Source organism: Oncorhynchus tshawytscha, linkage group LG02 (assembly GCF_018296145.1).
Source record: "Oncorhynchus tshawytscha isolate Ot180627B linkage group LG02, Otsh_v2.0, whole genome shotgun sequence".
NCBI lineage: Eukaryota > Metazoa > Chordata > Actinopteri > Salmoniformes > Salmonidae > Oncorhynchus > Oncorhynchus tshawytscha.
Window position 1 is genome coordinate 8,966,516 of NC_056430.1, and position 25,976 is coordinate 8,992,491.

General features: G+C 51.3%; 1 protein-coding gene across 1 annotated transcript in view; it reads left to right on the forward strand.

The window, feature by feature from the left end:
- The window catches only part of LOC112238339 (collagen alpha-1(II) chain-like), a 108,904-nt gene that overhangs the window by 38,114 nt on the left and 44,814 nt on the right, over nucleotides 1-25,976 (forward strand). Inside the window, 9 exon segments of the mRNA XM_042329976.1 lie at nucleotides 488-541; nucleotides 1,653-1,706; nucleotides 2,386-2,439; nucleotides 2,756-2,800; nucleotides 3,004-3,057; nucleotides 3,688-3,732; nucleotides 5,467-5,520; nucleotides 17,342-17,440; nucleotides 17,741-17,785. Of these exon segments, the coding sequence (XP_042185910.1) occupies nucleotides 488-541; nucleotides 1,653-1,706; nucleotides 2,386-2,439; nucleotides 2,756-2,800; nucleotides 3,004-3,057; nucleotides 3,688-3,732; nucleotides 5,467-5,520; nucleotides 17,342-17,440; nucleotides 17,741-17,785 (504 nt within the window).

A 25,976-nucleotide genomic window follows, 5' to 3' on the forward strand; every position in this document is an offset into this window, starting at 1 on the left:
GGCTACTATGTGTAAATCCTTCATTATAATTGTTATAAATAGATATGCAGTTAGGGAGGGTAAAGAAATTAAAAATTAATATTGGAAATGCAATTCCTCCATTTAGCCACTAGGTGGTATCAGGCTGACCCAGCAGTCATGTATCCATCTATCACCCAGGATGCACTGTTTGCTAACTGAATTTACATTTTCAAACTAATTAGCATCAAAACCTAAATATGATAATTATTTATTGATTCATTCATTTTTTTATTTTTTTTATTTTACTATTTATTATTATAAATAGTATATAAATTATATAAATTATATATTATTATTATTATTTATTAGTATTTTTTTTTTTTTTTAATCTTTTACTATTTATGTGTTGTATTTTTTAAATGTTTTATCTTTTACTATTTATGTGTTGTATTTTTTTTGTTCATTGAATATTGTAACTAACTGGCCTACTGGCCCTCTTCTCCTTTCCGTCCTGTCTCTGCTGTAGGGTGAGGCTGGCAAACCTGGCAAAGGTGGTGAACGTGGACCTTCTGGTCCTCAGGTATGGTTTCATTTATCTCTTTATTATCTGTTATTGGTTAATTCATCTGTTATTATAGCTCTTCATTTATCCCTACATTTATCTGTTATTGGTTAATTCATCTGTTATTATAGCTCTTCATTTATCCCTACATTTATCTGTTATTGGTTAATTCATCTGTTAATATAGCTCTTCATTTATCCCTTCATTTATCTGTTATTGGTTAATTCATCTGTTATTATAGCTCTTCATTTATCCCTACATTTATCTGTTATTGGTTAATTCATCTGTTATTATAGCTCTTCATTTATCCCTACATTTATCTGTTATTGGTTAATTCATCTGTTAATATAGCTCTTCATTTATCCCTTCATGTATCTGTTAATTTATCTACTCACAGTTTTTCTCACAGCCTATTCATGCTGCCTCAGTAATTACATTTGTACACACACTATCCCAATATGATCAGTCAAGAAGAGAAGAGTATTTGACAGACATAACAGGCATACCATCTACAGTCAGAAGACTCTCCAAGATGATTCAGTCAGATACAGTCCAGTCAGAAGACTCCAAGATGATTCAGTCAGATACAGTCCAGTCAGAAGACTCTCCAAGATGATTCAGTCAGATACAGTACAGTCAGAAGACTCCAAGATGATTCAGTCAGATACAGTCCAGTCAGAAGACTCCAAGATGATTCAGTCAGATACAGTACAGTTGGAAGACTCTCCAAGATGATTCAGTCAGATACAGTCCAGTCAGAAGACTCTCCAAGATGATTCAGTCAGATACAGTACAGTCAGAAGACTCCAAGATGATTCAGTCAGATACAGTCCAGTCAGAAGACTCCAAGATGATTCAGTCAGATACAGTACAGTTGGAAGACTCTCCAAGATGATTCAGTCAGACAAGACAAAGAGAGAAAGAGCTGTTATCTACTAAATCAACCCTGATGTGACCTGGCCCTCTGGCCCTCTGGCCATCATATGCCTGGCTCTAAACCAGAGCAGGAAAGCAGATCCTGAGAATAACTGAATAATCATTTAATTCTCTCTCATCTCTCCTTTATCTATCTATCTTTCTCTTTCTCTTCTCTTTTTTTAATGTTGTTCTCTATTCTTCTCTACAACAGGGAGCTCGTGGATTCCCAGGAACCCCCGGTCTGCCTGGAATCAAGGGCCACAGAGTGAGTTATGTCATAGTTATGTCATAGTTATGTCATAGTTATGTCATAGCAATGATAATACAAAATATATACTTTTACTTTACCATGTAAGTTGACTGGGAACAGATTCTCATTTACAGCAACGATCTGAATTTAGCCAGGACACCGGGGGTTAACACCCCTACTCTTACGATAAGTAACATGGGCTCTTTAGTGACCACAGAGAGTCAGGACGCACGTATAACGTCCCATCCGAAAGACGGCACCCTACACAGGGCAATGTCCCCAATCACTGCCCTGGGGTAAGAGGAAAGAGTGCCTCCTACCTGCCGTCGGGCACCACTTCCAGCAGCATCTGGTCTCCCATCCAGGAAGCGACCCTGCTTAGCCTCAGAGGCAAACAAGCAGTGGGAGGCACAGTGGCACTGTATGCTGCTGGCTTTAATATGTAATACGGCATCTTCAAATGTGTTCTTTCCTGTCTAGCTGATTTTAGTGTCGTTGTATGTTTTCCTCTGTTCTGCTGCTGCAACAACGCCCAGTCAACGAGCCAGTAAAGATGCTATGAATAATCCTTCACTGATTTTGACTCTTGGCTCTCAGTCAAATCAAATCGAATGTATTTTATACTGCCATTTTTACATCAGCCGATGTCACAAAGTCCCGCTCTCATGATATTGTGTTTATCTCCTCTTTCCAGGGTTATCCAGGTCTGGATGGACTCAAGGGAGAGGGTGGAGCTGCTGGTTCTAAGGTGGGAGGGACTCTACAATAGAATTCTCTATCTCTCTCACGTTATTTTAATCTCACACATTTCCTGGTTGACTTTCTTTTTTGTTTGTTACGTTGGGAAACCTGTCTAAACTTCCCTTCTGTACCAGAAACATCTCTTGAACCTTCTCTCTTTTTGCTGTTTCTCTCTCCCTCTCTCCCTCTCTCTCTCTGTCTCTCTCTCTCTCTCTCTGTCTCTCTGTCTCTCTCTGTCTCTCTCTCTCCATCCCTCTCTCTCTCTCTCTCTCTCTCTCTCTCTCTCTCTCTCTCTCTCTCTGTTCTGTTCTGTTCTGTTGTAGGGTGAGTCTGGTGCTCCCGGTGAGAATGGCGCTCCAGGACCAATGGTGAGTACAGATACAGAAGTGATGTAGCGTAGTACTGTATCTGTCACTTTGATTAGCTCCTGTAGACTGAGAACTACTCTCAGTAGATCTGCCACACATACGATATACAATATCTGATATGTTACTGATCAGCTGTACAGATAATTCTGTTTACTGTTTACTAATTGTAACCTGTGCTCCTCTCTCTCTCTCCCTCTCTAAAGGGACCGCGTGGTCTGCCCGGTGAGAGAGGTCGTCCCGGACCCTCTGGTTCTGCTGTAAGTGCCTTCTCCTGGCCTAGAACTCAGCCTGGAACCTCCTGCTTTAGAACTCATTCTAGAACTCCCCCCTAGAACTCAGCCTGGAACCTTCTGCTTAGAACTCATTCTAGAACTTCCCCCTAGAACTCAGCCTGTAACCTCCTGCTTTGGAACTCATTCTAGAACTTCCCCCTAGAACTCAGCCTGTAACCTCCTGCTTAGAACTCATTCTAGAACTTCCCCCTAGAACTCAGCCTGTAACGTCCTGCTTTGGAACTCATTCTAGAACTTCCCCCTAGAACTCAGCCTGTAACCTCCTACTTAGAACTCATTCCAGAACTCAAAATAGAGCTCCCAGAACCGTGTAACATGACCATGGTCTCTACTCATACCGGTCCCAGATCCGTACCCAGACTGTAGTGACCTCACAATTCGGAAAGTGAAAGTGAAGGACCTGAACCTCAAAGTCAAAACACAGACAGAGAGAGAACTCTAGCTGGCTTATAGCTAGCTCTCTGTTGAATACAATTATTATTGAATGATCATTTCATGTCATGACATGGATCGTTACGTCTCCGTGTATGTTGAGTATATGTTGAGCTGGTCCTCTGCTGTGTGGTGACAGTATCTTCTGTTTCTTCTGTCTAGGGCGCTCGTGGTAATGACGGTCTGTCTGGCCCTGCTGGTCCTCCTGTAAGTCTTACACTTTTATTCATTGTTTCATTTCACTATATAATATATATATACTGAGTATACAAAACTTTAAGAACACCTGCTTTTGCCATGACATAGACTGACCAGGTGAATCCAGGTGAAAGCTATGATCCCTTATTGTCACTTGTTAAATCCACTTCAATCAGTGTAGATGATGTGAGGAGACAAGTTAAAGAAGGACTTTTAACCCTTGAGACAGTTGAGACATGTATTGTGTCTGTGTGCCATTCAGAGGGTGAATGAACAAGACTAAACATTGAAGTGTCTTTAAACAGGATAGTAGGTGCCAGACACACTGGTTTGGGTCAAGAACTGCAACAGGGTGTGGTAGTAGGTGCCAGACACACTGGTTTGTGTCAAGAACTGCAACAGGGTAGGGTAGCAGGTACCAGACACACTGGTTTGGGTCAAGAACTGCAACAGGGTAGGGTAGCAGGTACCAGACACACTGGTTTGGGTCAAGAACTGCAACAGGGTGTGGTAGTAGGTGTCAGACACACTGGTTTGGGTCAAGAACTGCAACAGGGTATGGTAGTAGGTGTCAGACACACTGGTTTGGGTCAAGAACTGCAACAGGGTATGGTAGTAGGTGCCAGACACACTGGTTTGGGTCAAGAACTGCAACAGGGTATGGTAGTAGGTGCCAGACACACTGGTTTGGGTCAAGAACTGCAACAGGGTGTGGTAGTAGGTGCCAGACACACTGGTTTGTGTCAAGAACTGCAACAGGGTAGGGTAGCAGGTACCAGACACACTGGTTTGGGTCAAGAACTGCAACAGGGTAGGGTAGCAGGTACCAGACACACTGGTTTGGGTCAAGAACTGCAACAGGGTATGGTAGTAGGTGTCAGACACACTGGTTTGGGTCAAGAACTGCAACAGGGTATGGTAGTAGGTGCCAGACACACTGGTTTGGGTCAAGAACTGCAACAGGGTGTGGTAGTAGGTGCCAGACACACTGGTTTGGGTCAAGAACTGCAACAGGGTGTGGTAGTAGGTGTCAGACACACTGGTTTGGGTCAAGAACTGCAACACTGTTGGGGATTTCACACTCAACAGTTTCCTGTGGGTTTCAAGAATGGTCTGCACCTATAGGACATCCAGCCAACTTCACACACCTGTGGGAATCATTGGAGTCAACATGGGCCAGCATCTTTGTAGAACTCTTTCTAAACCTTAATGAATTGAGGCTGTTCTGAGGGCAACTCAATATATATATATATATATATTATATATATTTTTTTTTTATTTAACCTTGATTTAACTAGGAAAGTCAGTTAAGAACAAATTCTTATTTTCAATGACGGCCTAGGAACACTGGGTTCACTGCCTTGTTCAGGGGCAGAACGACAGATTTTTACCTTGTCAGGTCGGGTGTTTGAACTTGCAACCTTCCAGTTACTAGTCCAATGCTCTAACCACTAGGCTACCCTGCCGAATCATTTAAGATTGTGTAGTCCTAGACTAAAAAGCATACACAATTCAAGTATTTATTCAAAGTGCTTATTAATCTACCGCTGGGTTTAATCTGTGTCCAGGAAACCCAGCCCGAAATGTTTCATCAGAAATGTGACTACAATACACCTGGAGGACCTTGAGGTGGCAGCAGTGTCTGTTGACTCACTCCCTTCTCTTCCCTCTCTTCTCCCCCTCCCTTCCTTTCCCTCCCCTCCCCTCTCCCCCTCCCCTCTCTCCACACTTCTCTCTCTATAGGGCCCAGTCGGTCCTGCTGGTGCTCCAGGCTTCCCCGGCTCTCCAGGTTCTAAGGTATGTCACTGATCTTCACCCTTCCCCCACTCTCTCTCTCTCTCTCTCTCTCTCTGTCTCTCCCCCACTCTCTTCCTCTCTCTCTCTCTGTCTCTCTCTCTGTCTCTCTCTCTGTCTCTCTCTCTCTCTCTCTCTCTCTCTCTCTCTCTCTCTCTCTCTCTCTCTCTCTCTCTCTCTCTTCTCTCTCTCTCTCTGTCTCTCTCTCTCGCTCTCGCTCTCTCTCTCTCTCTGTCTCTCTCTCTCTCTCTCTGTCTCTCTCTCTCTCTCTCTCTCTGTCTCTCTCCCTCTCTCCCTCTCTCTATTTCTCTAACTCTAGCTCAGAAAAAATTTGAAAGAAAAAGGTGAGAAAATAGTGAAAGTGGTGAAACCGGAGAAGGCAGCATTGAAAAGTGCTCTAAAAAATAACATCTATTTTCCTTCATCTGGGTGGAATATTTGAGAGGTTTGTGGTTCAGGAGGTGTGTTGTTTTTCTCTCTCTCTCTCCGCTTGGGACTGATTCATTCCTTCTGAACGATAACTTGTGTGTGTGTGTGTGTGTGTGTGTGTGTGTGTGTGTGTGTGTGTGTGTGTGTGTGTGTGTGTGTGTGTGTGTGTGTGTGTGTGTGTGATCCCATGCTGTACTGCTCGTTTCACTTTCATCTGTCGTCCGTCCCAGTCAGGGAAATCATTTAAGGATTCAGCTATAGGACTAGGGTTGCAGAGCTACCGGTAGCTTACCAAAATTACTGGAAACTTCAGTAATTTTGGTAAATAGCAGAAAATGTATGTCCGTCTATTGTAACTTTGGTAATTTATACTTGAATAACATTAAAAACATGTATTCACACATACATATATTTTTTAAATATATATCTGTGTCCATATTGTCCAGAAGTTTATAGTAGACAAACCATATGGTTCAAGAGAAAATAAACTAATGAATGAAAAAAGCATTATTATTTTATTTATTCATTATTTTAAATGAACTCTTCAACTCTTACAACGGTTAACTTTTTTTCAACTGCCACCAGTTTGCCCCCGAAACATTGACAACAAATACATAGTGACTAAAAAACTGTAAAAGAGTGTAAAAGAAATAAGTGATAAAATATGAAACACCTTATCGACTAAGTTGATGGTTTATATTTTGAAAAATGTTTTACAGCTTTTAAAAAATTAACAAAATAAAATCTTATTTCATCATTTAATATATTATATGTTTGGTAAGACCACACAGAGGGCGCTAGTTATAATCTGAAGGACCCAAAATGGCCACTAGATATCTTGTGAAAAATTACATAAAAACCTTGAAAGATTCTAAAAGTAAACCTTGAAAGTTTCCAGTAATATACCCTCCCTCTGCAACCCTAATCATGTGAATAACTTCATGACCTTTAACCCCATTATAACCAGAGACAGAGACTCTATCTCAACTCTATAAAGGACACCCTGTCCTGAGCATATTTACAAACCAAAACCCCTGTGAGAAGAGAAGGCCTTGGACAAACTGCTTCGTGACTAGAGATAGATGCCAAAGGATCTGGGGGCTGTGTGTGTGTGTGTGTGTGTGTGTGTGTGTGTGTTGTGTGTGTGTGTGTGTGTGTGTGTGTGCACTTGTGAGTGTGTGTGTGTGTGTGTGTGTGTGTGTGTGTGTGTGTGTGTGTGTGTGTGTGTGTGTGTGTGTGTGTGTGTGTGTGCACTTGTGACTGTGTGTGTGTGTGCACTTGTGACTGTGTGTGTGTGTGTGTGTGTGTGTGTGTGCACTGTGACTGTGTGTGTGTGTGTGTGTGTGTGTGCACTTGTGACTGTGTGTGTGTGTGTGTGTGTGACTGTGTGACTGTGTGTGTGTGTGTGTGTGTGTGTGTGTGTGTGTGTGTGTGTGTGTGTGTGTGTGTGTGTGTGTGTGTGTGTGTGTGTGTGTGTGTGTGTGTGTGTGTGTGAGACAGTAACTTGACCCAGATGTGCGAACGACAGTGTGGTAAACTATATATACAAAATTCTGTGGCATCAGCGCCCGGCCTCACTAATACTCTTGTGGCTGAATGGACGCAAATCCCCACAGCAAAGTTCCAACATCTAGTGGAAAGCCTTCTCAGAAGAGTGGAGGCTGTTATAGCAGCAATGTTCCAACATCTAGTGGAAAGCCTTCCCAGAAGAGTGGAGGCTGTTATAGCAGCAATGTTCCAACATCTAGTGGAAAGCCTTCCCAGAAGAGTGGAGGCTGTTATAGCAGCAATTTTCCAACATCTAGTGGAAAGCCTTCCCAGAAGAATGGAGGCTGTTATAGCAGCAATGTTCCAACATCTAGTGGAAAGCCTTCCCAGAAGAGTGGAGGCTGTTATAGCAGCAATGTTCCAACATCTAGTGGAAAGCCTTCCCAGAAGAGTGGAGGCTGTTATAGCAGCAATTTTCCAACATCTAGTGGAAAGCCTTCCCAGAAGAATGGAGGCTGTTATAGCAGCAATGTTCCAACATCTAGTGGAAAGCCTTCCTAGAAGAGTGGAGGCTGTTATAGCAGCAATGTTCCAACATCTAGTGGAAAGCCTTCCCAGAAGAATGGAGGCTGTTATAGCAGCAATGTTCCAACATCTAGTGGAAAGCCTTCCCAGAAGAGTGGAGGCTGTTATAGCAGCAATGTTCCAACATCTAGTGGAAAGCCTTCCCAGAAGAGTGGAGGCTGTTATAGCAGCAATGTTCCAACATCTAGTGGAAAGCCTTCCCAGAAGAATGGAGGCTGTTATAGCAGCAAAGTGGTGACAAACTCCATATTAAATGCCGATGATTTTGGAATGAGATGTTCGACGAGCAGGTGTCCACATACTTTTGGCCACGTGGTGGACCTCTAGAAACCTATAAACAGTCAGGTTTAAGTGTGCCTGTTAATTCCTGCTGCGCGCTTTGCTAATAAAACTCAGGTCGTCCTCGCAAAAGAGTTTTCTAACCCTCGAGGGTCTTTTCTGGTTAAATTAAAGGCTGGATGAGACGATGTATCCTCAGCTTGCGAAAAATGTAAATTCAGGATACCCAAAGACATGTATTCATTAACACTCCATTTGTTTGATTTGATTTATTAGGATCCCCATTAGAAGACGCCAATGGTGACAGCTCGTCTTACTGGGGTCCGGAACATAATGAATATTAGGATCCCCATTAGAAGACGCCAATGGTGACAGCTCGTCTTACTGGGGTCCGGAACATCATGAATATTAGGATCCCCATTAGAAGACGCTCGTCTTACTGGGGTCCGGAACATAATGAATATTAGGATCCCCATTAGAAGACGCTCGTCTTACTGGGGAACATCATGAATATTAGGATCCCCGTTAGAAGACGCTCGTCTTACTGGGGAACATAATGAATATTAGGATCCCCGTTAGAAGACGCTCGTCTTACTGGGGAACATCAGGACCATCATGAATATTAGGATCCCCATTAGAAGACGCTCGTCTTACTGGGGAACATCAGGACCATCATGAATATTAGGATCCCCATTAGAAGACGCTCGTCTTACTGGGGAACATCAGGACCATCATGAATATTAGGATCCCCATTAGAAGACACTCGTCTTACTGGGGAACATCATGAATATTAGGATCCCCATTAGAAGACGCTCGTCTTACTGGGGAACATCAGGACCATCATGAATATTAGGATCCCCATTAGAAGACGCTCGTCTTACTGGGGAACATCAGGACCATCATGAATATTAGGATCCCCATTAGAAGACACTCGTCTTACTGGGGAACATCATGAATATTAGGATCCCCATTAGAAGACACTCGTCTTACTGGGGAACATCATGAATATTAGGATCCCCATTAGAAGACGCTCGTCTTACTGGGGAACATCAGGACCATCATGAATATTAGGATCCCCATTAGAAGACGCTCGTCTTACTGGGGAACATCATGAATATTAGGATCCCCATTAGAAGACACTCGTCTTACTGGGGAACATCATGAATATTAGGATCCCCATTAGAAGACACTCGTCTTACTGGGGAACATCATGAATATTAGGATCCCCATTAGAAGACACTCGTCTTACTGGGGAACATCATGAATATTAGGATCCCCATTAGAAGACACTCGTCTTACTGGGGAACATCATGAATATTAGGATCCCCATTAGAAGACACTCGTCTTACTGGGGAACATCATGAATATTAGGATCCCCATTAGAAGACACTCGTCTTACTGGGGAACATCATGAATATTAGGATCCCCATTAGAAGACACTCGTCTTACTGGGGAACATCATGAATATTAGGATCCCCATTAGAAGACACTCGTCTTACTGGGGAACATCATGAATATTAGGATCCCCATTAGAAGACACTCGTCTTACTGGGGAACATCATGAATATTAGATCCCCATTAGAAGACACTCGTCTTACTGGGGAACATCATGAATATTAGGATCCCCATTAGAAGACACTCGTCTTACTGGGGAACATCATGAATATTAGGATCCCCATTAGAAGACACTCGTCTTACTGGGGAACATCATGAATATTAGGATCCCCATTAGAAGACGCTCGTCTTACTGGGGAACATCAGGACCATCATGAATATTAGGATCCCCATTAGAAGACGCTCGTCTTACTGGGGAACATCATGAATATTAGGATCCCCATTAGAAGACACTCGTCTTACTGGGGAACATCATGAATATTAGGATCCCCATTAGAAGACACTCGTCTTACTGGGGAACATCATGAATATTAGGATCCCCATTAGAAGACACTCGTCTTACTGGGGAACATCATGAATATTAGGATCCCCATTAGAAGACACTCGTCTTACTGGGGAACATCATGAATATTAGGATCCCCATTAGAAGACACTCGTCTTACTGGGGAACATCATGAATATTAGGATCCCCATTAGAAGACACTGGGGAACGTCTTACTGGGGAACATCATGAATATTAGGATCCCCATTAGAAGACACTCGTCTTACTGGGGAACATCATGAATATTAGGATCCCCATTAGAAGACACTCGTCTTACTGGGGAACATCATGAATATTAGGATCCCCATTAGAAGACACTCGTCTTACTGGGGAACATCATGAATATTAGGATCCCCATTAGAAGACACTCGTCTTACTGGGGAACATCATGAATATTAGGATCCCCATTAGAAGACACTCGTCTTACTGGGGAACATCATGAATATTAGGATCCCCATTAGAAGACACTCGTCTTACTGGGAACATCATGAATATTAGGATCCCCATTAGAAGACACTCGTCTTACTGGGGAACATCATGAATATTAGGATCCCCATTAGAAGACACTCGTCTTACTGGGGAACATCATGAATATTAGGATCCCCATTAGAAGACACTCGTCTTACTGGGGAACATCATGAATATTAGGATCCCCATTAGAAGACACTCGTCTTACTGGGGAACATCATGAATATTAGGATCCCCATTAGAAGACACTCGTCTTACTGGGGAACATCATGAATATTAGGATCCCCATTAGAAGACACTCGTCTTACTGGGGAACATCATGAATATTAGGATCCCCATTAGAAGACACTCGTCTTACTGGGGAACATCATGAATATTAGGATCCCCATTAGAAGACACTCGTCTTACTGGGGAACATCATGAATATTAGGATCCCCATTAGAAGACGCTCGTCTTACTGGGGAACATCAGGACCATCATGAATATTAGGATCCCCATTAGAAGACGCTCGTCTTACTGGGGAACATCATGAATATTAGGATCCCCATTAGAAGACACTCGTCTTACTGGGGAACATCATGAATATTAGGATCCCCATTAGAAGACACTCGTCTTACTGGGGAACATCATGAATATTAGGATCCCCATTAGAAGACACTCGTCTTACTGGGGAACATCATGAATATTAGGATCCCCATTAGAAGACACTCGTCTTACTGGGGAACATCATGAATATTAGGATCCCCATTAGAAGACACTCGTCTTACTGGGGAACATCATGAATATTAGGATCCCCATTAGAAGACACTCGTCTTACTGGGGAACATCATGAATATTAGGATCCCCATTAGAAGACACTCGTCTTACTGGGGAACATCATGAATATTAGGATCCCCATTAGAAGACACTCGTCTTACTGGGGAACATCATGAATATTAGGATCCCCATTAGAAGACACTCGTCTTACTGGGGAACATCATGAATATTAGGATCCCCATTAGAAGACACTCGTCTTACTGGGGAACATCATGAATATTAGGATCCCCATTAGAAGACACTCGTCTTACTGGGGAACATCATGAATATTAGGATCCCCATTAGAAGACACTCGTCTTACTGGGGAACATCATGAATATTAGGATCCCCATTAGAAGACACTCGTCTTACTGGGGAACATCATGAATAGGACGTTACAGACAGAAGACATAACAATTTACATACATTTTGAAAGCATTTGACATGTAGTGTGTGTGTGTGTGTTTCTCTGTGTGTTTGTGTGTGTTTGTGTGTGTGTGTGTGTGTGTGTGTGTGCATCATCGTGCCCATGTACAGTTAGGGGAGGGGTGGTAGGGTTAGGGGAGGGGCGTGCCCATGTGCAGTTAGGGGAGGGGTGGTAGGGTTAGGGGAGGGGCGTGCCCATGTACAGTTAGGGGGAGGGGCGTGCCCATGTACAGTTAGGGGAGGGGTGGTAGGGTTAGGGGAGGGGTGGTAGGGTTAGGGGAGGGGTGGTAGGGTTAGGGGAGGGGTGGCAGGGTTAGGGGAGGGGCGTGCCCATGTACAGTTAGGGGAGGGGTGTAGGGTTAGGGGTGGGGTGGTAGGGTTAGGGGAGGGGTGGTAGGGTTAGGGGAGGGGTGTAGGGTTAGGGGAGGGGCGTGCCCATGTACAGTTAGGGGAGGGGTGGTAGGGTTAGGGGAGGGGTGGTAGAGTTAGGGGAGGGGTGGTAGGGTTAGGGGAGGGGTGGTAGGGTTAGGGGAGGGGTGGTAGGGTTAGGGGAGGGGTGGTAGGGTTAGGGAGGGGTGGTAGGGTTAGGGAGGGGTGGTAGGGTTAGGGGAGGGGTGGTAGGGTTAGGGAGGGGCGTGCCCATGTACAGTTAGGGGAGGGGTGGTAGGGTTAGGGGAGGGGTGGTAGGGTTAGGGGAGGGGTGGTAGGGTTAGGGGAGGGGTGGTAGGGTTAGGGGGGGTGGTAGGGTTAGGGGAGGGGTGGTAGGGTTAGGGGAGGGGTGGTAGGGTTAGGGAGGGGTGGTAGGGTTAGGGAGGGGCGTGCCCATGTACAGTTAGGGAGGGGGCAGGGTTAGGGGAGGGGTGGTAGGGTTAGGGGAGGGGTGGTAGGGTTAGGGAGGGGTGGTAGGGTTAGGGGAGGGGTGGTAGGGTTAGGGAGGGGCGTGCCCATGTACAGTTAGGGGAGGGGTGGTAGGGTTAGGGGAGGGGCGTGCCCATGTACAGTTAGGGGAGGGGTGGTAGGGTTAGGGAGGGGCGTGCCCATGTACAGTTAGGGAGGGGTGGTAGGGTTAGGGAGGGGCGTGCCCATGTACAGTTAGGGAGGGGTGGTAGGGTTAGGGGAGGGGCGTGCCCATGTACAGTTAGGGGAGGGGTGGTAGGGTTAGGGGAGGGGCGTGCCCATGTACAGTTAGGGGAGGGGTGGTAGGGTTAGGGAGGGGCGTGCCCATGTACAGTTAGGGGAGGGGTGGTAGGGTTAGGGAGGGGCGTGCCCATGTACAGTTAGGGAGGGGTGGTAGGGTTAGGGGAGGGGCGTGCCCATGTACAGTTAGGGGAGGGGTGGTAGGGTTAGGGAGGGGCGTGCCCATGTACAGTTAGGGGAGGGGTGGTAGGGTTAGGGGAGGGGCGTGCCCATGTACAGCCAGCCCATGGCTCTCCTAGACAGGCAGGGACAGAAACATCATGGACTACTGAAGGGTGGGACTAATAACAACAAGAAAAACTCATGTAAAATATGTACAATATACTTTGTCCTTAAAATGTATACATGTTCAAAAATGTTGTTAAACAGCACAGTTAAAAAATATATGTCAAATAGAAAATAAAAGGGATGGTCTTCAGAGACAGAGGGGAGGGGTTGTAGGGTTAGGGGAGGGGAGGGGAGGGGTTGTAGGGTTAGGGGGGAGGGGAGGGGTTGTAGGGTTAGGGGAGGAGGGGTTGTAGGGTTAGGGGAGGGGTTGTAGGGTTAGGGGAGGGGAGGGAGGGGGTGGTAGGGTTAGGGGAGGGGTTGTAGGGTTAGGGGAGGGGAGGGGAGGGGTTGTAGGGTTAGGGGAGGGGAGGGGTTGTAGGGTTAGGGAGGGGAGGGAGGGGAGGGGTTGTAGGGTTAGGGAGGGGAGGGGTTGTAGGGTTAGGGGAGGGGAGGGGTTGTAGGGTTAGGGGAGGGGGAGGGGTTGTAGGGTTAGGGGAGGGGAGGGGAGGGGGGGTAGGGTTAGGGGAGGGGTTGTAGGGTTAGGGAGGGGAGGGGTTGTAGGGTTAGGGGAGGGGGAGGGGTTGTAGGGTTAGGGAGGGGAGGGAGGGGTTGTAGGGTTAGGGGAGGGGTTGTAGGGTTAGGGAGGGAGGGGTTGTAGGGTTAGGGAGGGGAGGGGTTGTAGGGTTAGGGAGGGAGGGGTTGTAGGGTTAGGGGAGGGGAGGGGTTGTAGGGTTAGGGGAGGGGTTGTAGGGTTAGGGGAGGGGGGGTTGTAGGGTTAGGGGAGGGGTTGTAGGGTTAGGGGAGGGGTTGTAGGGTTAGGGGAGGGAGGGGTTGTAGGGTTAGGGGAGGGGAGGGTTGTAGGGTTAGGGGGAGGGGAGGGGTTGTAGGGTTAGGGGAGGGGTTGTAGGGTTAGGGGAGGGAGGGGGTTGTAGGGTTAGGGGAGGGGGGGGTTGTAGGGTTAGGGGAGGGGTTGTAGGGTTAGGGGAGGGAGGGGTTGTAGGGTTAGGGGAGGGGTTGTAGGGTTAGGGGAGGGGAGGGGTTGAGGGGTTAGGGGAGGGGAGGGGTTGTAGGGTTAGGGGAGGGGAGGGGAGGGGTTGAGGGGTTAGGGGAGGGGAGGGAGGGGTTGTAGGGTTAGGGAGGGAGGTGAGGGGTTGTAGGGTTAGGGGAGGGGAGGGTGGTAGGGTTAAGTGAGGGGGGTAGGGTTAGGGGAGGGGAGGGGAGGGGAGGGGTTGAGGGGAGGGGAGGGAGGGGTTGAGGGGAGCTGAAGGACTCAAATATACTGTGTCTGTAAAATGTATATAGTATGTATAAACAGGAAGTAGAAGCCTAAGTGTTGTTGTCCATTACTTTACCCCCATTAGGGGAGGGGTGGCAGGGTTAGGGGAGGGGTGGTAGGGTTAGGGAGGGGTGGCAGGGTTAAGTGAGGGGGGCAGGGTTAGGGGAGGGGTGGTAGGGTTAAGTGAGGGGGCAGGGTTAGGGGAGGGGTGGTAGGGTTAAGTGAGGGGGGCAGGGTTAGGGGAGGGGTGGTAGGGTTAAGTGAGGGGGGCAGGGTTAGGGGAGGGGTGGTAGGGTTAGGGGAGGGGTGGTAGGGTTAAGGGGGGGCAGGGTTAGGGGAGGGGTGGTAGGGTTAGGGAGGGGTGGTAGGGTTAAGTGAGGGGGCAGGGTTAGGGGAGGGGTGGTAGGGTTAAGTGAGGGGGGGGGGTTAGGGGAGGGGTGGTAGGGTTAGGGGAGGGGTGGTAGGGTTAAGTGAGGGGGGCAGGGTTAGGGAGGGGTGGTAGGGTTAAGTGAGGGGGCAGGGTTAAGTGAGGGGGCAGGGTTAGGGGAGGGGTGGTAGGGTTAGGGGAGGGGGCAGGGTTAGGGGAGGGGTGGTAGGGTTAGGGAGGGGTTGCAGGGTTAGGGGAGGGGTGGCAGGGTTAGGGAGGGGTGGTAGGGTTAGGGGAGGGGTGGTAGGGTTAGGGAGGGTGGCAGGGTTAGGGGAAGGGTGGGGTGGCAGGGTTAGGGGAGGGGTGGTAGGGTTAAGTGAGGGGGGGGCAGGGTTAGGGAGGGGTGGTAGGGTTAGGGGAGGGGTGGTAGGGTTAAGGAGGGGGCAGGGTTAGGGGAGGGGTGGTAGGGTTAGGGGAGGGGTGGTAGGGTTAAGTGAGGGGGCAGGGTTAGGGGAGGGGTGGTAGGGTTAAGTGAGGGGGCAGGGTTAGGGGAGGGGTGGTAGGGTTAGGGGAGGGGTGGTAGGGTTAAGTGAGGGGGGCAGGGTTAGGGGAGGGGTGGTAGGGTTAAGTGAGGGGGGCAGGGTTAGGGAGGGGTGGTAGGGTTAAGTGAGGGGGGCAGGGTTAGGGGAGGGGTGGTAGGGTTAGGGGAGGTGTGGTAGGGTTAGGGGAGGGGTGACAGTGTTAGGGGAGGGGGTGGCAGGGTTAGGGGAGGGGTTGTAGGGTTAGGGGAGGGGTGACAGGGTTAGGGGAGGGCTGGCAGGGTTAGGGGAGGGGTGGCAAGTTTAGGGAGGGGTGGTAGGGTTAGGGGAGGGGTGACAGGGTTAGGGGAGGGCTGGCAGGGTTAGGGGAGGGGTGGCAAGGTTAGGGGAGGGGTGGTAGGGTTAGGGGAGGGGTGACAGGGTTAGGGGAGGGGTGGTAGGGTTAGGGGAGGGGTGGCAAGGTTAGGGGAGGGGTGGTAGGGTTAGGGGAGGGGTGACAGGGTTAGGGGGAGGGGTGGCAGGGTTAGGGGAGGGGTGGCAGGGTTAGGGGAGGGGGCAGGGTTACGGGAGGGGTTGCAGGGTTAGGGGAGGGGTGGCAGGGTTAGGGGAGGGGTGGTAGGGTTAGGGGAGGGGTGGGGTGGCAGGGTTACGGGAGGGGTTGCAGGGTTAGGGGAGGGGTGGCAGGGTTAGGGGAGGGGTGGTAGGGTTAGGGGAGGGGTGGCAGGGTTAGGGGAGGGGTGGCAGGGTTAGGGGAGGGGTGGGGTGGCAGGGTTAGGGGAGGGGTGGGGTGGCAGGGTTAGGGGAAAATAATAAAGGAAAATATATATTTTTTAAATGTATATATATATATATATATGAATGCATATGAAATATCTAAACTATGGGGGGGATTGGAAATGATGCAGACAGTTACATTGATTGAACCACCATCTATCTGCAATAATAAAGCTGAACCCCTCCCTAAAAAAACGAAAACAAACATTATGGACGACATCCCGTGCCAAAAATACCAATCTCTCCACCACCGCTTGTACACATACCACTTATATTATGTCATCCTACTAAGTCAAAACACCATGGTAACAACAGTTAGGAATTTCATTCATTTATTCACCCAGTTTCCCAAAGGCTGTGACCTCACTACGCTACGCTGCGCTATGATTGGTCGAAGCCTTGTCTGACAATATTTAGTCAGGATAAATGTCCTCGTTCTGTTTTGTCAGACCAATCTGTAAACCATTAAAAACGTGGCTACTGCACTTTCCCCTCATAATATAACTTTTATATGAAAGCTAAAGTTCATTTCATTTTTCATTTTCATTTCATTTTGACAAAAGTAGAGTTTCTTCTGTTTATTCAAATGCAACCAATGTTGCTGTAACACTTTTACTCTTCATACCGAGACTTTATCCAGTCCTTATATGGAAATGACCTACTTGGTTTTTCAATTAAGATTAAACACTTCTGACTTAAGTTTTGACCAGATTTGTAAACTTGAATAAACTTTGTTTATTTGACAACGTGCAAATCCATAACCAATCAAACAGAATCGTCAATTTGCTCAAAGAGACTCTTTACTGCAATGATGCTAATGACTGACTGACTGATTGGATTATTGATTATAGATTAATTGATTGATTTGTTGTTTGTGTGATTGATTGATTTAATAATTTACTGGATTATTGAATAATTTATAGATTAATTGATCGATTGGTTGTTTGTTTGATTGATTGATTGAAGTGTTGTATTATTGATTGATTGTCTCTCTCCAGGGAGAAGCTGGCCCCACCGGTGCTCGTGGACCTGAGGGCGCTCAGGGACCCCGTGGAGAGTCAGGAACCCCTGGATCTCCCGGACCCGCCGGCGCATCTGTGAGTGTCCCCATAAAAAGTGTCCCCATAAAAAGTGTCCCCATAAAAAGTGTCCCCACAAAACAGTGTCCCCATAAAAAGTGGCACCACAAAAAAGTAGCCCCATAAAACAGTGTCCCTGTAAAACAGTGTCCCCACATAAGTGTCCCTAAACAGTCCCCATGAGTGTCCCCATAAACCTGTGTGTTAGTGTACCAAGTCACATGACTAGGGATTTTCCTGATTGAACTATGACCTTAACTATTATACTATAAGATATGGCCATGTGAAAAGATGTTCTTCCTCTGTCCTTCCCTACAGGGTAACCCTGGTACTGATGGTATTGGAGGATCTAAAGGATCAGCTGTGAGTATACAAGACAACCTCTCCTCTGTCTCTGTCTCCCTCTCTACCTCTCTCCCTCTGTCCTCTGTCTCTGTCTCCCTCTCTCCCTCTCTCCTCTCTCTGTCTCCCTCCCTCCCTCTCTCCCCTGTCTCTGTCTCCCTCTCTCCCTCTCTTCTCTGTCTCCCTCTCTCCCTCTCTCCTCTGTCTCTGTCTCCCTCTCTCCCTCTCTCCTCTGTCTCCCTCCCTCCCTCCCTCTGTCCTCTGTCTCTGTCTCCCTCTCTCCCTCTCTCCCTCTGTCCTCTGTCTCCCTCTCTCCCTCTCTCCCTCTGTCCTCTGTCTCCCTCTCTCCTTTCTCCCTCTCTCCCTCTGTCCTCTGTCTCTGTCTCCCTCTCTCCCTCTGTCCTCTGTCTCTGTCTCCCTCTCTCCCTCTCTCCCTCTGTCCTCTGTCTCTGTCTCCCTCTCTCCCTCTGTCCTCTGTCTCTGTCTCCCTCTCTCCCTCTCTCCTCTCTCTGTCTCCCTCCCTCCCTCTCTCCCCTGTCTCTGTCTCCCTCTCTCTCCTCTGTCTCTGTCTCCCTCTCTCCCTCTCTCCTCTGTCTCTGTCTCCCTCCCTCCCTCTCCCCCTGTCTCTGTCTCCTCCCTCTCCCTGTCTCTGTCTCCCTCCCTCCCTCTCTCCCCTATATCTGTCTCCCTCCCTCCCTCTCTCTCCTGTCTCTGTCTCCCTCCCTCCATCTCTCCCCTGTCTCTGTTTCCCTCCCTCTCTCACCTGTCTCTGTCTCCCTCCCTCTCTCCCCTGTCTCTGTCTCTCTCCCTCCATCTCTCCTCTGTCTCTGTCTCCCTCCCTCTCTCCCCTGTCTCTGTCTCCCTCCCTCCCTCTCTCCCCTATATCTGTCTCCCTCCCTCCCTCTCTCCCTGTCTCTGTCTCTCTCCCTCCATCTCTCCTCTGTCTCTGTCTCCCTCCCTCTCTCCCTGTCTCTGTCTCCCTCCCTCTATCCTCTGTCTCTGTCTCCCTCCCTCTCTCCGTCTGTCTCTGTCTCCCCCTCTCTCTCTCCCTGTCTCTGTCTCCCTCCCTCTCTCCCCTGTCTCTGTCTCCCTCCCTCTATCCTCTGTCTCTCTCCCTCCCTCTCTCCCTGTCTCTGTCTCCCTCCCTCTCTCCCCTGTCTCTGTCTCCCTCCCCTCTCCCTGTCTCTGTCTCCCTCCCTCTCTCCCCTGTCTCTGTCTCCCTCCCTCTCTCCCCTGTCTCTGTCTCCCTCCCTCTCCCCCTGTCTCTGTCTCCCTCCCTCTCTCCCCTGTCTCTGTCTCCCTCCCTCTCTCCCCTGTCTCTGTCTCCCTCCCTCTCTCCCCTGTCTCTGTCTCCCTCCCTCTCTCCCTGTCTCTGTCTCCCCCCCTCTCTCCCTGTCTCTGTCTCCCTCCCTCTCTCCCCTGTCTCTGTCTCCCTCCCTCTCTCCCCTGTCTCTGTCTCCCTCCCTCTCTCCCCTGTCTCTGTCTCCCTCCCTCTCTCCCCTGTCTCTGTCTCCCTCTCTCTCCCCTGTCTCTGTCTCCCTCCCTCTCTCCCCTGTCTCTGTCTCCCTCCCTCTCCCCTGTCTCTGTCTCTCTCTCCCTCCATCTCTCCCCTGTCTCTGTCTCTCTCTCCCTCCATCTCTCCCCTGTCTCTGTCTCTCTCTCCCCCTCCATCTCTCCCCTGTCTCTGTCTCCCTCCCTCTCTCCCCTGTCTCTGTCTCCCTCCCTCTCTCCTCTGTCTCTGTCTCCCTCCCTCTCTCCCCTGTCTCTGTCTCCCTCCCTCTCTCCCTGTCTCTGTCTCCTCCCTCTCTCCCTGTCTCTGTCTCCCTCCCTCTCTCCCCTGTCTCTGTCTCCCTCCCTCTCTCCCCTGTCTCTGTCTCCCTCCCTCTCTCCCCTGTCTCTGTCTCCCTCCCTCTCTCCCCTGTCTCTGTCTCTCTCTCCCTCCATCTCTCCCCTGTCTCTGTCTCTCTCTCCCTCCATCTCTCCCTGTCTCTGTCTCCCTCCCTCTCTCCCCTGTCTCTGTCTCCCTCCCTCTCTCCTCTGTCTCTGTCTCCCTCCCTCTCTCCCCTGTCTCTGTCTCCCTCCCTCTCTCCCCTGTCTCTGTCTCCCTCCCTCTCTCCCCTGTCTCTGTCTCCCTCCCTCTCTCCCCTGTCTCTGTCTCCCTCCCTCTCTCCCCTGTCTCTGTATCCCTCCCTCTCTCCTCTGTCTCTGTCTCTGTCTCTCTCTCCCTCCATCTCTCCCCTGTCTCTCTCTCCCTCCATCTCTCCCCTGTCTCTGTCTCCTCTCCTCTCTCCCCTGTCTCTGTCTCCCTCCCTCTGTCCTCTGTCTCTGTCTCCCTCCCTCTCTCCCCTGTCTCTGTCTCCCTCCCTCTCTCTCCTGTCTCTGTCTCCCTCCCTCCATCTCTCCCTGTCTCTGTTCCCTCCCTCTCTCACCTGTCTCTGTCTCCCTCCCTCTCTCCCCTGTCTCTGTCTCTCTCCTCCATCTCTCCTCTGTCTCTGTCTCCCTCCCTCTCTCCCCCTGTCTCTGTCTCCCTCCCCTCCCTCTCTCCCTATATCTGTCTCCCTCCCTCCCTCTCTCCCCTGTCTCTGTCTCTCTCCCTCCATCTCTCCTCTGTCTCTGTCTCCCTCCCTCTCTCCCCTGTCTCTGTCTCCCTCCCTCTATCCTCTGTCTCTGTCTCCTCTGTCTCTCCCCTGTCTCTGTCTCCCTCCCTCTCCTCCTGTCTCTGTCTCCCTCCCTCTCTCCCCTGTCTCTGTCTCCCTCCCTCTATCCTCTGTCTCTCTCTCCCTCCCTCTCTCCCCTGTCTCTGTCTCCCTCCCTCTCTCCCCTGTCTCTGTCTCCCTCCCTCTCTCCCTGTCTCTGTCTCTCTCTCCCTCCATCTCTCCCTGTCTCTGTCTCTCTCTCCCTCCATCTCTCCCCTGTCTCTGTCTCCTCTCCCTCCATCTCCCCTGTCTCTGTCTCCTCTCCTCTCTCCCTGTCTCTGTCTCCCTCCCTCTCTCCTCTGTCTCTGTCTCCTCCCTCTCTCCCCTGTCTCTGTCTCCCTCCCTCTCTCCCCTGTCTCTGTCTCCCTCCCCTGTCTCTGTCTCCCCCTCTCTCCCCTGTCTCTGTCTCCTCTCCTCTCCCCTGTCTCTGTCTCCCTCCCTCTCTCCCTGTCTCTGTCTCCCTCCCTCTCTCCCCTCTGTCTCTCTCTCCCTCCATCTCTCCCCTGTCTCTGTCTCTCTCTCCCTCCATCTCTCCCCTGTCTCTGTCTCCCTCCCTCTCTCCCCTGTCTCTGTCTCCCTCTCTCTCCTCTGTCTCCTCCCTCTCCCCTGTCTCTGTCTCCCTCCTCCCCTGTCTCTGTCTCCCCCTCTCTGTCTCTCTGTCTCCCCCTCTCTCCCCTGTCTCTGTCTCCCTCCCTCTCTCCCCTGTCTCTGTATCCCTCCCTCTCTCCTCTGTCTCTGTCTCTGTCTCTCTCTCCCTCCATCTCTCCCCTGTCTCTCTCTCCCTCCATCTCTCCCCTGTCTCTGTCTCCTCCCTCTCTCCCTGTCTCTGTCTCCTCCCTCTGTCCTCTGTCTCTGTCTCCCTCCCTCTCCCCCCTGTCTCTGTCTCCCTCCCTCTCTCTCCTGTCTCTGTCTCCCTCCCTCCATCTCTCCCCTGTCTCTGTTTCCTCCCTCTCTCACCTGTCTCTGTCTCCCTCCCTCTCTCCTGTCTCTGTCTCTCCCCTCCATCTCCCTCTGTCTCTGTCTCCTCCCTCTCTCCCCTGTCTCTGTCTCCTCCTCCCTCCTCTCCTCCCTATATCTGTCTCCTCCCTCCCTCTCTCCCTGTCTCTGTCTCTCCCCTCCATCTCTCCTCTGTCTCTGTCTCCCTCCTCTCTCCCCTGTCTCTGTCTCCCTCCCTCTATCCTCTGTCTCTGTCTCCCTCCCTCTCTCCCCTGTCTCTGTCTCCCTCCCTCTCTCCCCTGTCTCTGTCTCCCTCCCTCTCTCCCTGTCTCTGTCTCCCTCCTCTATCCTCTGTCTCTCTCCCTCCCTCTCTCCCTGTCTCTGTCTCCCTCCCTCTCTCCCCTCTGTCTCCCTCCCTCTCTCCCTGTCTCTGTCTCCCTCCCTCTCTCCCCTGTCTCTGTCTCCCTCCCTCTCTCCCCTGTCTCTGTCTCCCTGTCTCTGTGTCTCTGTCCTCCTCTCTCCCCTGTCTCTGTCTCCCTCCCTCTCTCCCCTGTCTCTGTCTCCCTCCCTCTCTCCCTGTCTCTGTCTCCTCCCTCTCTCCCCTGTCTCTGTCTCCCTCCCTCTCTCCCCCTGTCTCTGTCTCCCTCCCTCTCTCCCCTGTCTCTGTCTCCCTCCCTCTCTCCCCTGTCTCTGTCTCCCTCCCTCTCTCCCCTGTCTCTGTCTCCCTCCCTCTCTCCCCTGTCTCTGTCTCCCTCCCTCTCTCCCCTGTCTCTGTCTCCCTCCTCTCTCCCCTGTCTCTGTCTCCCTCTCCTCTCTCCCTGTCTCTGTCTCTCTCTCCCTCCATCTCTCCCTGTCTCTGTCTCTCTCTCCTCCATCTCTCCCCTGTCTCTGTCTCTCTCTCCTCCATCTCTCCCCTGTCTCTGTCTCCCTCCCTCTCTCCCCTGTCTCTGTCTCCCTCCCTCTCTCCTCTGTCTCTGTCTCCCTCCCTCTCTCCCTGTCTCTGTCTCCCTCCTCTCTCCCCTGTCTCTGTCTCCCTCCCTCTCTCCCCTGTCTCTGTCTCCCTCCCTCTCTCCCCTGTCTCTGTCTCCCTCCCTCTCTCCCCTGTCTCTCCCCTCCCCTCTCCCTGTCTCTGTCTCCCTCCCTCTCTCCCCTGTCTCTGTCTCTCTCTCCTCCATCTCTCCCCTGCCTCTGTCTCTCTCCCCTCCATCTCTCCCCTGTCTCTGTCTCCCTCCCTCTCTCCCCTGTCTCTGTCTCCTCTCCTCTCTCTCTGTCTCTGTCTCCCCTCTCTCCCCTGTCTCTGTCTCCCTCCCTCTCTCCCTGTCTCTGTCTCCCTCCCTCTCTCTCCCCTGTCTCTGTCTCCTTCCCTCTCTCCCCTGTCTCTGTCTCCCTCCCTCTCTCCCCCTGTCTCTGTCTCCCTCCCTCTCTCCTCTGTCTCTGTCTCTGTCTCTCTCTCCCTCCATCTCTCCCTGTCTCTCTCTCCCTCCATCTCTCCCCTGTCTCTGTCTCCCTCCCTCTCTCCCCTGTCTCTGTCTCCTCCCTCTGTCCTCTGTCTCTGTCTCCTCCCTCTCTCCCCTGTCTCTGTCTCCCTCCCCTCTCTCCCTGTCTCTGTCTCCCTCCCTCTATCCTCTCTCTCTGTCTCTCTCCCTCTCTCTCCCTGTCTCTGTCTCTCTCCCCTCTCTCCCCTGTCTCTGTCTCCTCCCTCTCTCCCCTGTCTCTGTCTCCTCCCTCTCTCCCCTGTCTCTGTATCCCTCCCTCTCTCCTCTGTCTCTGTCTCTCTCTCCCTCCATCTCTCCCTGTCTCTCTCTCTCTCCTCCATCTCTCCCCTGTCTCTGTCTCCCTCCCTCTCTCCCCTGTCTCTGTCTCCCTCCCTCTCTCCTCTGTCTCTGTCTCCCTCCCTCTCTCCCCTGTCTCTGTCTCCCTCCCTCTCTCCCCTGTCTCTGTCTCCCTCCCTCTATCCTCTCTCTCTGTCTCCCTCCCTCTCTCCCCTGTCTCTGTCTCCTCCTCTATCCTCTCTCTCTGTCTCCCTCCCTCTCTCCCCTGTCTCTGTCTCTCTCCCTCCATCTCTCCTCTGTCTCTGTCTCCCTCCCTCTCTCCCCTGTCTCTGTCTCCCTCCCTCTCTCACCTGTCTCTGTCTCCCTCCCTCCATCTCTCTCCTCTCTCTGTCTCCCTCCCTCTCTCCCCTGTCTCTGTCTCCCTCCCTCTCTCCTCTCTCTGTCTCCCCTCCATCTCTCTCCTCTGTCTCCTCCCTCTCTCTCCTCTGTCTCCCTCCTCCTCTCTCTCTGTCTCTCTCTCTCCTCTCTCACCTGTCTCTGTCTCCCTCCATCTCTCCCCTGTCTCTGTCTCCCTCCCTCTCTCCCTGTCTCTGTCTCCCTCCCTCTCTCCTCTCTCTCTGTCTCCCTCCCTCTCTCCCCTGTCTCTGTCTCTCTCCCTCCATCTCTCCTCTGTCTCTGTCTCCCTCCCTCTCTCTGTCTCTGTCTCCTCCTCCTCCCTCTCTCCCTGTCTCTGTCTCTCTCCTCCCTCTCCCCTGTCTCTGTCTCCCTCCCTCTCTCCTCTGTCTCTGTCTCCCTCCCTCTCTCCCTGTCTCTGTCTCCTCCCTCTCTCCCTGTCTCTGTCTCCTCCTCTCTCTCCTGTCTCTGTATCCCTCCCTCTCTCCTCTGTCTCTGTCTCCTCTCCCTCCATCTCTCCCTGTCTCTCTCTCCCTCCTCTCTCCCCTGTCTCTGTCTCCCTCCCTCTCTCCCCTGTCTCTGTCTCCCTCCCTCTCTCCTCTGTCTCTGTCTCCCTCCCTCTCTCCCCTGTCTCTGTCTCCCTCCCTCTCTCCCCTGTCTCTGTCTCCCTCCCTCTATCCTCTCTCTCTGTCTCCCTCCCTCTCTCCCCTGTCTCTGTCTCTCTCCCTCTCTCCCCTGTCTCTGTCTCCCTCCCTCTCTCCCTGTCTCTGTCTCCCTCCCTCTCTCCCTGTCTCTGTATCCCTCCCTCTCTCCTCTGTCTCTGTCTCTCTCCCCTCCATCTCTCTGTCTCCTCCCTCCATCTCTCCCCTGTCTCTGTCTCCCTCCCTCTCTCCCCTGTCTCTGTCTCCTCCCTCTCTCCTCTGTCTCTGTCTCCCTCCCTCTGTCTCTGTCTCCCTCCCTCTCTCCCCTGTCTCTGTCTCCCTCCCTCTATCCTCTCTCTCTGTCTCCCTCTGTCTCTGTCTCTGTCTCTCTCCTCCATCTCTCCTCTGTCTCTGTCTCCCTCCCTCTCTCCCTGTCTCTGTCTCCCTCCCTCTCTCACCTGTCTCTGTCTCCTCCCTCCATCTCTCCTCTCTCTGTCTCCCTCCCTCTCTCCCCTGTCTCTGTCTCCCTCCCTCTCTCCTCTCTCTGTCTCCCTCCCTCCATCTCTCTCCTCTCTGTCTCCCTCCCTCTCTCCTCTGTCTCCCTCCCTCCCTCTCTCCCCTGTCTCTCTCTCCCTCCCTCTCCCCTGTCTCTGTCTCCCTCCATCTCTCCCCTGTCTCTGTCTCCCTCCCTCTCTCCCCTGTCTCTGTCTCCCTCCCTCCCTCTCTCTCTGTCTCCCTCCCTCTCTCCCTGTCTCTGTCTCTCTCCTCCATCTCTCCTCTGTCTCTGTCTCCCTCCCTCTCTCCTCTGTCTCCCCTCCCTCTGTCTCTGTCTCCCTCCCTCTCTCCCCTGTCTCTGTCTCCCTCCATCTCTCCCCTGTCTCTGTCTCCTCCCTCTATCCTCTCTCTCTGTCTCCTCCCTCTCTCCCCTCTCTCTCTGTCTCCCTCCCTCTCTCCCCTGTCTCTGTCTCCCTCTCCCTCCATCTCCCTCTGTCTCTGTCTCCCTCCCTCTCTCTCCTCTGTCTCCTCCCTCCCTCCCCTGTCTCTGTCTCTCTCCCTCCCTCTCTCCCTGTCTCTGTCTCCTCCATCTCTCCCCTGTCTCTGTCTCCCCTCTATCCTCTGTCTCTGTCCCTCCTCTCTCCCTCTCTCCCCCTCTCTCCTCTGTCTCTGTCTCCCTCCCTCTCTCCCTGTCTCTGTCTCCCTCCATCTCTCCCCTCCCTGTCCCCTCCCTGTCTCTGTCTCCCTCCCTCTATCCTCTCTCTCTGTCTCCCTCCCTCTCTCCCTGTCTCTGTCTCTCTCCTCCATCTCTCCTCTGTCTCTGTCTCCCTCCCTCTCTCCTCTGTCTCCCTCCCTCCCTCTCTCCCCTGTCTCTGTCTCTCTCCCTCCCTCTCTCCCCTGTCTCTGTCTCCCTCCATCTCTCCCCTGTCTCTGTCTCCTCCCTCTATCCTCTCTCTCTGTCTCCCTCCCTCTCTCCCCTGTCTCTGTCTCCCTCCCTCTCTCACCTGTCTCTGTCTCCTCCCTCCATCCTCTCTCTCTCTCTGTCTCCCTCCCTCTCTCCCTGTCTCTGTCTCCTCCCTCTGTCTCTGTCTCCCTCCATCTCTCTCTCTCTCTGTCTCCCTCCCTCTCTCCTCTGTCTCCCTCCTCCTCTCTCCCCTGTCTCTCTCTCCTCCCTCCCTCTCCCCTGTCTCTGTCTCCCTCCATCTCTCCCCTGTCTCTGTCTCCCTCCCTCTCTCCCTCTGTCTCTGTCTCCCTCCCTCTATCCTCTCTCTCTGTCTCC